Source organism: Loxodonta africana, chromosome 2 (assembly GCF_030014295.1).
Source record: "Loxodonta africana isolate mLoxAfr1 chromosome 2, mLoxAfr1.hap2, whole genome shotgun sequence".
NCBI classification, from domain to species: Eukaryota; Metazoa; Chordata; class Mammalia; order Proboscidea; family Elephantidae; genus Loxodonta; species Loxodonta africana.
The window spans coordinates 39890458-39904587 of NC_087343.1; the positions used below are offsets into that span (position 1 = coordinate 39890458).

Genomic DNA, 14130 nt, shown 5'->3' on the forward strand with positions numbered 1-14130 from the left:
ATGCCATACCATAGAGATCGGAAAGAGGGAAGAGTGACCGAGCCGGAAGGAAAGCGAAGAGCGAAGGCGGCGAGGCAAGATGGCTGCAACCAAGAGGAAACGGCGTGGAGACCTGGCGATCCAGCCCAAGAAGCCAAAGAGGAACAAAAAGGATGCTGGGCGGCCGGCTAAGCTGCACGACACGGCAGAGAAGGCTGAGGAAGAGGATAGAGACCGTATCCCAGGTCCCGTGTGCAAGGTAAAAGCTACCCTCCGGTTGCATAGGCTACCGCGGCTCCACGCGCCTTCTCCTGGGCTACTTATCGGAGTGCAGCTCAGCTAAGTTGGGAGTATCCCTGTGCTACGGGAACTCTGTCGCCGCTCTCCTCTGGACCGGGCTGGGCGTTGCTATCTTGTCTAAGCCCCGTGCACGTGGCCGCTCTCGGGAATGCGGCGCGCTGATGGACTGGGCGGGATTTAGAGCCGGGTCACGGGGAAGGGACTTACGGGGTATTCAGCTCCAGTGTTCTGTCTTCTAGTTTTTCTTTTGAGGGTAGTGTTTTTCACTAAAGTTATTTCTTGTTAGTGTGTTTTTTTCTGTAATTAAAACAGCAACAACAAACCAGTTGCCAAGTCTGTCATGCCTACTCATGGCGACCCCATGTGTATCCGAGTAGAACGGTGCTCCTTAGGATTTTCAATGGGTGGTATTTCGGAAGTAGATTTTTCCAGACTTTTTTTTATTTTCCTTCAGACTTCTGGGTGGATTCGAACTGCCAGCCTTTCATTAGAAGCTGAGCAGGCTAACCGTTTGCACCAACCAGGGACTTCTATGAATAATAGTCCGATATTCGACCCTAGTGGTCCTATTTAGCCACTGTCCTTTAAAAAGTTATTGTCATTGCAACTGTGACTTCGACTTCTTTGATCAAGTCAAACTCATAAGGTATGTTGAAAGCTAGACTTGACAATATGAATTTTACTTGTACAGGTTTCTTGATTATGACATATTCAAGTTACATGGAACTGCACTTACCAACAATCTTTTTTTTGTTTATCATTAGTAACATGTACTACGTACAGTGTTGCAGCGTACAATTTGCTGATCCCATCATATCTGTAAGTTTATAGGTAATGTTCCCAATCCCTAAAGGCAAAGACCAGATTTATAAAGATACTGATAATAAAAGGCAATAATAATAAAAACTTTTTAAAAAATGAGGTACCAGCTAATGGCAAAGTTGTCTGAAGAGAAACTAGTAAATTTGGGACTACCAGTATTCAACAGACTTTTAATTGGCTAGGCACTGGCCTTGGGATTGCAAAGGTGACTAGAATGTAACCTCTTCATCCTTAAATTTTGGAGTTTAAAAAGAAAGTAGGAATTAACTCACTTAAGTTGATGATTTTTATATTTAAGGTTAACACAACTTGTTGGGCTTAACTCTAATTTAACCAGGAGCTTCTTAAGCTAGAGCAGGTACGGTGAGGAAGAGAATTGCCTTTGATTCGTTCATTTCTGTGTCCTTTAGAGTTTAGTTTAGTACCCTATTACACAGTAGATGATAAGTAAATGACAAATGTATGAATAAGTGGTATCAAGCACTCTGTTTGGTATGGTGACAAGCTTTAGGAAGGGGATATATGCTGAAGAATGAAAGATGGATTAAATTCTATCCCTCGTATTCTTAACTGATATTCTGAGCTCTTTTCTCATGTACACATTAAGAGGAAGAAAACATGATTTACTTTTTGTGAAGAATAAAGGACTTCTGGTAGGTTTTCAGTAAATGTTAGTGCCCTTAACTCCTCCTTCGTTGTTGTTAGGTACTGTCCAGTTGGTTCTGACTCACAGTGACCCTATGTACCACAGAATGAAACAGTGCCCGGTCCTGTGCCATGCTCACAATCCTTACGCTTGAGCCCATTGTTGCAGCCACTGTGACAGCCCATCTTTTTGAGGGTCTTCGTCCTTTCTGCTGACCCTGTACTTTACGAGCATGATGTCCTTCTCCAGGGACTGATCCATCCTGACAAAACGTCCAAAGTATGTAAGATGCAGTCTCGCCATTCTTGCTTCTAAAGAGCATTCTGGTTGAACTTTTTCTAAGACAGATTTATTCGTTCTTTGGCAGTCCGTGGTATATTCAATATTGTTCACCAACACCACATTTCAAAAGTGTCAGTTCTTCATTCTTCTGTATTCATTGTCCAGTTTTTGCATGCACATGGTTGGGTCAGGTACACCTTAGTCTTCAAGGTGACATCTTTGCTTTTCAACACTTTAAAAGGTCTTTTGGAGCAGATTTGCACCATGCAGTGCATCTTTTGATTTCTTGACTGCTAGTTCCATGGGCATTGATTGTGGATCCAAGTAAAATGAAATCCTTGACCACTTCAATCTTTTCTCCGTTTATCATGATGTTGCTTATTGGTCCAGCTTTGAGGATTTTTGTTTTCTTTATGTTGGAGTGTAATCCGTACTGAAGGCTGTGGTCTTTGGTCTTCTTCAGTAAGTACTTCAAGTCCTCTTCACTTTCAGCAAGCAAGATTGGGCGTCTTCCTCCAATTATGATGCCCCGTTCTTCTTCATAGAGCCCAGCTTCTCGGGTTATTTGTTCAGCATACAGATTGAATAGGTATGGTGAAGGATACAACCCTGACGCACACCTTTCCTGACTTGAAACCAATCAGTATCTCCTTGTTCTGTCCGAACAGCAGCCTCTTGATCTATGTACGGGTTCTTCATGAGCACAATTAAGTATTCTGGAATTCCCTTTCTTTGCAATTTTATCCATAATTTGTTTTGATTCACACAGTTGAATGCCTTTGCATAGTCAGTAAAACACAGGTAAACATCTTTCTGGTATTCTCTGCTTTCAGCCAGGATCCACCTGACATCAGCAATGATATCCCTGGTTCCACTTTCTCTTCTGAATCCAGCCTGAATTTCCGGCAGTTCCCTGTTGATACACTGCTGCAGCTGCTTTTGAATGATCTTCAGCAAAATTTTGCATATGTGTGATATTAATGATGTTGTTCGATAATTTGCACATTCAGTTGGATCGCCTTTCTTGGGAGTAGGCATAAATATGGATCTCTTCCAGTCAGTTGGCCAGGAAGCTGTCCTCCACATTTCTTGGCATAGATGAGTGAGCACCTCCAGTGCTGCATCTGTTTGTTGAAACATCTCAATTGATACCCCATCAATTCCTGGAGCCTTGCTTTTCACCAATGCTTTCAGTGCAGCCTGGACTTCTTCCTTCAGTACCATCAGTTCCTGATCATATGCTACCTCTTGAAATGGTTAAACGTCAACCAATTTTTTTTTGGTATAATGACTCTGTGTATTCCTTCCATCTTCTTTTGATGCTTCTTGCATTGTTTAATATTTTCCCCGTAGAATCCTTCAGTATTGCAACTTGAAGCTTGAATTTTTCTTCAGTTCTTTTAGCTTGAGAAATGCTGAACGTGTTTTTTCCTTTTGGTTTTCTGTCTCCAGCTCTTTGCACATGTCGTTATAATACTTTGTCTTCTGGAGCTGCCCTTTGAAATCTTCTGTTCAGTTTTTTAACTTTGTCATTTCTTCCTTTTGCTTTAGCTATTCTACTTTCAAGAGCAAGATTCAGAGTCTCTTCTGACATACATTTTGGTCTTTTCTTTCTTTCCTATCTTTTTAATGACCTCTTGCTTTCTTCACGTATGATGTCCTTAATGTCATTCCACAACTCACCTGGTCTTTAGGTATTAGTGAGCAATGCATCAAATCTATTCTTGAGATGGTCTCTAAATTCAGGTGGGATATACTCAAGGTTGTACTTTGGCTCTCGTGGGCTTGTCCTAATTTTCTTCGCTTTTATCTTGAACTTGCGTATGAGGCAGTTGATGGTCTTTTCCACAATTGGTCCCTGGCCTTGTTCTGACTGACAGTATTGAGCTTTTCCATTGTCTCTTTCCACAGAGGTAGTCAATTTGATTCCTGGGATAGTTGCCATTTATGTTGATGAAAAAAGGTATTTGCAGTGAAGAAGTCGTTGGTCTTGCAAAATTCTGTCATGCGATCTCTGGCATTGTTTCTATCACCAAGGCTATATTTTCCAATTACTGATCGTTCTTTGTTTCCAACTTTCCATTCCAATCACCAGTAATTATCAATGCATCCTGATTGCATGTTCGATCAATTTCAGACTGCAGAAGCTGGTAAAAATCTTCAACTTCTTCATCTTTGGCCTTAGTGGTTGGCGTGTAAACTTGAATAGTAGTTGTATTGGCTGGTATTCCTCGTAGGCATAAGGACATTATCCTAACACTGACAGCTTTGTACTTCAGGATCTTGAAATGTTCTTTTTGACAATGAATGCAACACTATTCCTCTTCAAGTTGTCATTTCTGGGATAGTAAACCATGACTGACTGATGCAAAATGGCCAATCCCAGTCCATTTCTGCTCACTAATGCCTAGGATATTGGTGTTTATACATTCCATTTTCATTTTTGTCGATTTCCAATTTTCCTAGATTCATACTTTGTACATTCCAAGTTCTGATTGTTAATGTATTTTTGCAGCTGTTTCTTCTCATATTGAGTTGTGCCACATCAGCAAATGAAGGTCCCAAAAGCTTGACTCTATGCACCTCATCAAGGGCAACTCTACTTTGAGGAGGCAGCTCTTCCCCAGCCGTCTTTTGAGTACCTTCCATCCTGGGGAGCTCACCTTCTGGCACTGTATCAGTCAGTGTTCTGCTGCTATTCATAAGATTTTCACTGGCCAATTTTCAGAAGTAGATTGCTGGGTCCTTCTTCCTAGTGTATCTTAGTCTGGAAGCTCAGCTGAAACCTGTCCTCAATGGGTGACCCTGCTGGTATCTGAATACCAGTGGCATAGCTTCCAGCATCACAGCAACACCCAGGCCCCCACAGCACAACAAACTGACAGACAGGTGGGGGCTTCATTTAAAGAGCTAAAAAGAAGTTCGATGGTGTTTATGGTAAAGTCTGTGGGGATGCAGAGCATAGAATTTACTTCTGGGATAATCAGGCCAGGAAGCATGAAGGAATTAGCCTTTGAGCAGGATCTGAAAGGAAAGAACAGGATTTTGATAGTCAAAATGGGAGGTGACGGTCCAATGGAGAGAAAAAGACCTCATCAGAGGTTTTGAAGTAGGAAATGCTGAAATCTAAAGAATAGAGCAAGATCGTATATGTGGAAGGTTGATTTTGGGAGTAGTAAGGTAAAAATGAAAATGTACTTTAGAATTCATTTTTTAAAGCTAAGTCATTTGAACTTTATTCCGAAAGCCCCGAGAGGTAAGGATGTGCTTTGAAAAAATTATGCTGGTGCTAGTTGGCCCAGTTGGAGGGCTCCCTGTCTGGAGTGGAGAGATTTTAAACAAGTTGTTTTATTTACTAGATTGAGGCCTGTGTGCAGACATTACAGTGGATATTTCTTTGAGCTTCTTTTTTGTGTATTTATGGTAAAACCTTTCATTTCCCTGAATTACACACATGAGAGAAGAGGCAGAGCAGATTTGCACTCTGGTTGTCTTGATATGTTAGAGGATGGTGCAATGCTTAAAAAGCTAAATACTTTTTAAACTCTTAAAAAAAAGATTTAATGTGAGATTTACCAATCATAATATTAATTCTTTTCTTTAGGGCAAGTGGAAAAATAAGGAACGGATTCTCATCTTTTCTTCCAGAGGAATAAATTTCAGAACAAGACACTTAATGCAAGATTTAAGAATGTTGATGCCTCATTCTAAAGCAGGTGCCTTTATATCGTTTACTTAAAAAACTGTGTTTATAAACTTGTGTGCATAGAGATAGATATGTATATAGTTACATGCGTATGTACGTATGTAAATGTATATACCCATTGCTGTCAAGTCAATTCCAACTCATAGTGACCCTGTAGGACTCATTAGAACTGCCCCATAGCGTCTCCAAGGCTGTAATCTTTATGGAAGCAGACTGCCACATCTTTCTCCTGTGGGGTGGCTGGTGAGTTCAAACTGCCAACCTTTTGGTTACCAGCCGAACACTTAACCACAGCACCACCAGGGCTCCTTGTGTGTGTGTGTATGTATCCACTTATAATAGCACTTCATTTGCCCAGCCTTGTCAGGTAAAGAACCGTGATGCTCTTAAGTTTATCCTTTCAAGTGCCAAATTTTTTCCAATTGACATTTTGTTAGAAATTCTTTGTAACATGCATTAGACATTTTTTTCAGTTTCTTAAACAAAATATCCTAATATTTTTGAAACATTTCTTGGAGGTCGAGGAATGCCTGCAAGATATTATTCTTAGAGGGAGTGAGACACATGGGATGGTTTATCCTCCTGAGTGATTTAGTGCTGTCATGGATTACTTTGAGTTTTTTGTTGTTGTTGTTGTTTTTAATTAATAGACTTGAGGTAGGTTTTTTTTTCATTGACGGGACTCGTTTTTTTTAGCAGTGGGGTATCTTACAGTCAAGGGAAGAAGGTTTCACCTTAACTGTGCAGCTGTTTTTGTATCTGTGTTGAGAAGTGCTATGGTATTTTAATTCTAGGTAATAACTTATATCTTTAAACCAGCATTTCTCAAACTGGGGTCTGTGATAATCTAAAACCACTTTTTAATCAGGCAATGATAAACCAAAATTTATATTTTCATCCATTAAGATTTTAGTTTTTTTGAGTGTTTTCTTAACATAGCCTTCAGTTTGTGAGAATTTCTCTGTTTTTAAAAGGCATTCATAGAATGCTTAAGTCTGAGAAATACTGCCTTAGGCTATAATTATTGAGGGCTATTTTTTAACCACTCAATTCTTTATACTTAACACAGGATCAAGATTTAAAGAGGTCAAGTATTTTCTGGTCTAGCCAGTTTGTAAAGAATAAAGTTTCCTTTGAACAGAAGACTGTAGAAACCTATTTTCTAGATAGGATGTGGAATTTGATTAAAATAGTTTTGAAATCTCTTTTTGTCTGCTTTTTACAGATACTAAAATGGATCGTAAAGATAAGTTGTTCGTGATTAATGAGGTAATTTTAGAAAATAATTACAATAAAATATTTTAGGAATAAAATATTTTGGGACACTGAAGATGGTTCGTATAAAAATCAAATCAGTTGTTCAGTGAGTTAAACTGCTTTGTAAAATTATTCAGACAAATTTTCTTAACTTTTAACTCTTAATAATTTATCTAAATTATTACCGTTTACATCTCAGAGTTCAATGGTTCAGTATATATTTTTATTTCTAGATTATTTCTGTACAGTAGTTCCCCCTTATCTGCGGTTTCACCTTTCATGGTTTCAGTTAACCTGTGGTCAACCATGGTTTGAAAATATTAAATGGAAAATTCCGGAAATTAACAATTCATAAGTTTTAAATTGTGCACCATTCTCAGTAGCATGATGACTCTCACAGCATCCCCCATCATACTGCTTATGTTCAAGTTAACTGTTACATTCCTTAATAATTGTTTTATTTTTGTTGTTAATTTCTTACTGTGTCTAATTTATAAATTAAGCTTTATCATGGGGATGTATGTATAGGAAAAACATAATATGTGTGCTGTCCATGGTTTCAGGTATCCACTGGGGTCTTGGAACGTAACCCCCACGGATAAGGATGGGCTACTGTATTTGTCTTGTCTCAGCAAGGATAGTGAAATTTTCTGAGGATGAGGATTATGTCTAATTCTTTTATTTCTCCCGTAAAGTCTAGTACAGCGATAAACTCATGGTAGTTGTTAGGTGCTGTCAAGTCAGTTCCAACTCACAGTGACTGTGTACAACAGAATGAAACACTGCCCTGTCCATAGCAGGCATTCATAAAAATGATCAGTTAACATGTAATGAAGTTAAAAAAAAATGCCCAATAAACATTTACAGAAAACTCAGATTGTAAAAAGCATTTTGTCAGTATTAAAAATGATCCATGTGGTATTTGCTCTTAAGGTATTGTTGTTAGGTGCTTTTGAGTCTGTTCCAGCTCACAGTAGTCCAGTGTACAACAGAATGAAACACTGCCCAGTCCTGCGCCATCCTAGCAGTCGTGCTACATTTGAGCCCATTGTTGCACCACTGTGTTGATCCATCTCCTTGAGGGTCTTCCTCTTTTTTGCTGACCCTCTGCCAAGCATGATGTCCTTCTCCAGGGACTGGTCCCTCCTGATGACATGTCCAAAGTATGTAAGATGAAGTCCCGCCTCCTTCTAATGAGCACTCTGGCTGTATTTTTTACAAGACAGATTTGTTCGTTTGTTCTTCTGACAGTCAATGGTATATTCAGTATTCTTCGCCAGCACCGTAATTTAAAGGCGTTAGTACTTCTTTGGTCTTCCTTATTCATTGTGCAGTTTTCACATGCATATGATGTGATTGTAAACATCCTGGCTTCGATCAGGCATACCTTAGTCCTTGAAGTGACATTGTTGCTTTTTAACATTTTTAAAGGTCTTTTGCAGCAGATTTACCCAATTACAAACTAGTAATAGGTTAAATTTTCAAAATATTTCTGGGATTACTAATCTCGCATTTTTAAAGCAAATTTTTCAAGTTTACAAAGAAATATTTTAAGATAATTCTTTTTTTAGGTATTAGAAAGGCTTTTTAAAAATTCATTTAGCACACAGTTTTGAACTCCTGCTCTGTGACAGTGGATAGAGGGTTCAAAAAGCAAAGCCTGTGTCATCATGGAGCTTATATTCTAATGGGGGAAACGGGCCATAAAGAAGCGCTGTAATTTCAAGTGGAGGTGTGAAAAATAGAGTGGGTTTCCGGCAACCAAGGTGGGATGGGAAAGCCTTTCTCAAGGGGTGATGTTCAGCTGGATGTTTGAGCACAGACTTCAGGAAGGAGCAGTATGGTGGGAGAGCATTCTAGGTGGAGGAAACGGAGGTGCAGAGGTGGCCCAGACTTAGTGCCCTGACTAAGAGAGGTAAGAAATGAAAGCATCATACCTAAGAATTTTTTAACTTCAGGTTTAACGTCTTAAGTAGTATAGAAATTTATGAATACAATAAGTTCGAATCCACCAGCCGCTGCTTGGGAGCCCTATGGGGCAGTTCTACTGTGTCCTGTAGATGGGGTCACTATGAGTCGGAATTGACGGCAATGGGTTTGGTTTTTTTTTTTTAATCAGGTGGTTTTGAGGTTGCAAATGCTGCAATTACACAACAAGGCTTTGTTCCCGTATTTTTTTTTTTAATTATTTTGGTGAGGTATATTATAGAACATTTGCAGTTTGAACCATTTTTACGTGTACAATTCGGTGACACTACTTATATTCACCATGTTGTGAAACCATCACCACCTTGTATTATTTTTGTGTTACTTTATAAGCCGTTAAGGTTTTGAGTTTTAATTTAAATCAGAAAAAAGGGTTGATTTCTTTCTGTTTCTTTTTTCCACCAGTGGTGGGTAGAGCACTTTGTTTATCTTAGGCAGAACGCCTGAAAGAAAATTTTACCTAGATTTCAACCATAGTAGCCTATTATCTGTTTAAATAGTTATAGAGAAATCTAGATTATTAATTGTATTAAATTGATTTAGTTCTTATTTTTATTACGTACCTCATTTTTCTATACTTTGCTTCCCATAGGTCTGTGAAATGAAAAACTGCAATAAATGTATATATTTTGAGGCCAAGAAAAAACAGGATCTCTATATGTGGTAAGAGAATATACCAAGTAAGATTTGAGTGGAATTTGTTTAAGTGGATTTATTGTTTGAACCTCACGTTATAGACTCTTTGAGTCTTTTATGTAAAAAAAGGAAGGGGGGATGAAACAAATTCATTTGATTTTGTAAAACTTGAAACTTTCAAAGAAAATTAAATATGTGAATATTATAAACATGTGGTTCTTATCTGTGGTAAACTAGTCAGTATCTAATATATTCTTAATTCCGGTGTTCAAAAGTGTCCTTCATATTTTTTTATTTAGGCTTTCAAATTCACCTCATGGGCCATCTGCTAAATTCCTTGTTCAAAATAGTAAGTTAATTCAATGTTAAATTTTTTATGAGAAAATTAAGAATGATCTTTTGGAATAATTGTGCCAAAGTTAAAAATATTTGTTTTTGTTTTCTAGTTCATACCTTAGCTGAACTAAAGATGACTGGAAACTGTTTGAAAGGTTCTCGACCCCTTTTGTCTTTTGACCCTGTAAGTTTCTTACTCAGTGTATGAGGTCTAATTTTCTTATTCTGTATGTTTGGTTTTTTAGTGAATATAGTGGTATAATCTAATTTGGTAAACATTAAACATATACACACACAATATCTTTAAACAAGGCACTCTGCTGTTGTCCAGTAATAACGTTTACTTTGTTTTATAGGCTTTTGATGAATTACCACATTATGCTTTGTTAAAAGAACTCTTAATTCAGGTAAATATCATTCTTAGAAAGTTTGTTTTGTTAATAAATTATAAATGAGTGCCTTCCTTTGGATTCTTTGTTAACTTAGCTGTCTAAAACATACATGGTATGTCTTAGAATAAAGAACTAATTTATAGTTTTCTTCACTAGATCTTTTGTACGCCACGGTATCATCCCAAAAGCCAGCCATTTGTGGACCATGTGTTTACTTTCACCATTTTGGATAATAGGATATGGTTTCGGAACTTTCAGGTTAGCTTTATCTAATCTTTAGTTATACTTTGAAATAAATTAGGATATGCGGGGTTTGTAGACACAGAATGCAGATAATAAATTGTCTTCTTTTAAATAGCATTGTTTTCCCCACAGAGACTTGCAGCAAAAAGTTTTCTGTTATCTCACATCTTAAGTGATCTCTACTTGCTTCTTTTCACTGCTGATCAGTTGATAGGCTTCCTAACAAGCCATTGTACATTTAAGTTTATAAAAGAAAAAGAAAATAGTCTGAAGGTCCATGAGTTAATTGGGCTCCAGATTGTGCTAGGTGCTATAAGGATATAATGAAGCCTAAGTTTCTCTCATAAGAGGCTAGACTTCACCTATGGGACTAAGACCTAGAAAACCGTAACTACTTTAGAAAGTGTTCAGTAAGAAAGACGAGGCATACAGTGACTCATTTAGGAGAGGTAATTCTAGAAATCTTCAAGCAGGAGATTTTGGCAGGATAATGAGTCTGCAGACAGGTGGAGAGTTGGAAGGGAACGGTGAAAACAAAATTTTCTGCATATGTTGTTACACTGACTACCTGATAAAGTAATTAAACATACCGCTTTCTTAAGCTCTTGAGGGCTCTGGGTGGTGCAAATAGTGCCCTTGGCTGCTAACCAAAAGGTTGGAAGTTCAAGTCCACCCAGAGGTGCCCCGGGAGAAAGGCCTGGCAGTATACTTACCCAAAATCGGCCATGGAAAACCCTGTGGAGCACTTTCTATTCTGATACACATGGGGTCACTCTTACGTGAAATTGACTCAACAACAACTGGTTGGTTGGTTAGTTTCTTAACCTCTTAGGGCAGACAGATCTGAACCAATAATGTTAATATTTGTAGTTCAGACGTTGCCTCTTAATTCCGTAATCAGTAGCCATTCAAAAATAGATTTGACCATGTATGTTTTTGTATATCTTTTAATCCTAGGTAGATTTATAAACAGAATTTAGGAGTTGATGTACATTTAAAAGGACTTCCGTAGTGTGCATTAATACATTTTGTTATAGGGGTTGCCATTTTTAAAATTCTTTTTAACCAGGTTTTCAGGAATATATAGATTGTGAGAAGCAAGATACATTTGTTCATATTACTCCATTTTAAAAGAACATACAGGAAAAAGTGTATATTTTCCTATAACAATTACTTGTAACTGATATACATTTCAGAAAATATTGTTGATTTACCACTTGCCAGTTTCATCATTAGCTTAATTTTATTGATTATTAATTCTTTTAGACCCATTTGTAGTCAGTATACCTTTTAGGAATAGTATATCCAAACCAAAATGAAATGTTTCCTTTTTATTAAAGATTATAGAGGAAGATGCTGCTCTTGTAGAAATAGGACCTCGTTTTGTCTTAAATCTCATAAAGATTTTCCAGGGAAGTTTTGGAGGACCAACTTTATATGAAAATCCTCACTACCAGTCACCAAACATGGTAAGCTATTTCTTTTTCAGTGGGCTTTGGCGTACCAGAACTCTTTTTGGTCAAAATGATTGTAAAGTAACTGAAACAGACTTGAAGGGGTGGAGTTTTCCTGCATATAGTCTTGCAGATTACCGCTTTTTTTTTTTTAATGACACAGGGTGATGGGAAATGGGGCTAAAAAGTGAGTGTCCTTGCCTTATATAAAATGCTTATTTTTATTTCAAAAGCATCTGACTTTTTTTCTGTTTCTAGCATCGCCGTATCATGAGATCTATCACAGCTGTGAAATACAAAGAGAAACAGCAAGTGAAAGAGGTGCAGAAACTGAGAAAGAAAGAACCAAAGACTATCCTTCCACATGATCCCACTGCAGATGTTTTTGTTATACCAGCTGAGGAAAAACCGATAGAAATAGAGTGGGTAAAACCAGAGCCAAAAGTTGACTTGAAAGCAAGAAAGAAAAGGATATACAAACGGCAAAGAAAAATGAAACAGAAGATGAACAGTGGGAGTGCAAAATGAATCAAGGGATAAGTAATTTGTTTTTCAGTTATTTTGTATTTAATATCTATCCAATTTGTAAATACTTTTATTATCCAGGACTGTCTAACTGGTGTGGCATTTAAAAGAAAGGAAGAAAAATTAAATGCCAAGGATTTTTTATGGATTCACTGATGTCTCTGTGTTTCTACATAAAACATCAGAACTCATTTATTTCTATTTTTCTTTTCAAAGCTCATCTGGTATTAAAAATTTAGCACATTTCAAGTTTAGGCCTACTCTCTTGGAATAAAGTTGTGGTTGAACAAAGCTTCTGAAATTTAGACGGATTTATTGAGTTCTTATTACTTGTATAACAAAGCATTGGCCACTTCAAGAGTAGATTCTGGTTGGTAAAGTAGGGTTTGACTGGTAGAAAAGAAAGCACCTTACTGAGATTTCACACTGTAAATCACCAATTAAAGAAGCCGTGGGAAAACCAACCTCTGACCTTGTTTTCTCAGCTCAAAAAGAGTCCAGAAAACAATTTAGAGTTTTGAGAATCAAATTAGTTAATGTATGTGTTGAAAGCATTTTATGAATTATAAATTTATTTTAGAAGCAATGGGTATAGATTGAGAGGTCCCTAGGTGGTGCAAATAGTTGCTTTCAACAAAAAACCAAAAGGTGGTTTGAACCCACTCAATGACATCATCGTGGTCTGCTTCCATAATGATACAACTGTGGGGTGCCACCAGGGCTCCTTTCCGCAATTATTACAGCCAAGAAAACCCTAAGGCGTCCAGTTCTCCAACACATGTGGTTGCCATGAGTCGGAATCAACTTGGCAGCAAGCGGTTTGGTGTTTGGGTATAGATTTATTAAGAGTGAAAGGAGTTAAAATGGGAGAGTGACCGTCAGAGGGAGCGTTAGAACATTTGAAGTTCTCATGAAAGAACTTAATTGAAACAAAAGGAGCAGTAGGCTTTTGATATTCGAGGCAGATTAGTATCAGGGAAAAACAAGATTCTGGGTGCTGGTGGCCATGGAGGTAGGTGGCTGCTGTGGGATGAATATGTGTGTGTGTGTGTGTGTATGTACATATATATATATAATATAGGTACATAAACCAAAGGAAGAAACTCATTGCTGTCAAGTCAATTCTGACTCATAGTGACCCTATAGGACAGAGTAGAACTGCCCCATAGGGTTTCCAAGGCAGTAAATCTACAAAAACACACTGTCATATCCTTATTCCGCAGCTGATGGGTTCAAACTGCCAACATTTTGGTTAGCGGCCATGCACTTAACCACTGCGCCACCAGGGCTCCTTACATATACACACATAATTAACAAAATTGGAATCACGTATATGCTGTTTTGTTACACATACAGGTATATATATATTTTTACTTCACATTGCTCATTTTCCATATTTGTCCTAAAATGTTTGCTAACTGCAGTGTTCTACTCTTCCACTTTGTACCATAAATTGTATAATCAAGTCACTCCTCTATTGGATAGATTTCTTTTCCTTTTTGCTAGTATATATAGGTGCTTGCAGTGAACATTTCTACTTATAAATCTTTTCATACAATGCTCATG

The 14130-nt window shown here is 37.7% G+C and overlaps 1 protein-coding gene across 2 annotated transcripts; it reads left to right on the plus strand.

Annotated features, from left to right (window-relative positions):
- The first annotated feature begins 29 nt into the window (after positions 1–29).
- Positions 30–12865, plus strand: BRIX1 (biogenesis of ribosomes BRX1). 2 transcript variants are annotated; one of them, XM_003407954.4, is made up of 10 exons: positions 30–238; positions 5634–5745; positions 6961–7004; positions 9571–9641; positions 9914–9963; positions 10061–10134; positions 10307–10357; positions 10499–10600; positions 11926–12054; positions 12298–12865. In XM_003407954.4, the coding sequence occupies exons 1-10, from the start codon at positions 80–82 to the stop codon at positions 12565–12567; spliced, it is 1062 nt and encodes a 353-aa protein (XP_003408002.1). In that variant the 5' UTR covers positions 30–79; the 3' UTR covers positions 12568–12865. The 2 variants fall into 2 exon arrangements, with proteins under 2 accessions (XP_003408002.1, XP_064127219.1); XM_064271149.1 differs by lacking the exon at positions 30–238 and adding an exon at positions 251–1098.
- Positions 12866–14130: the final 1265 nt, after the last annotated feature.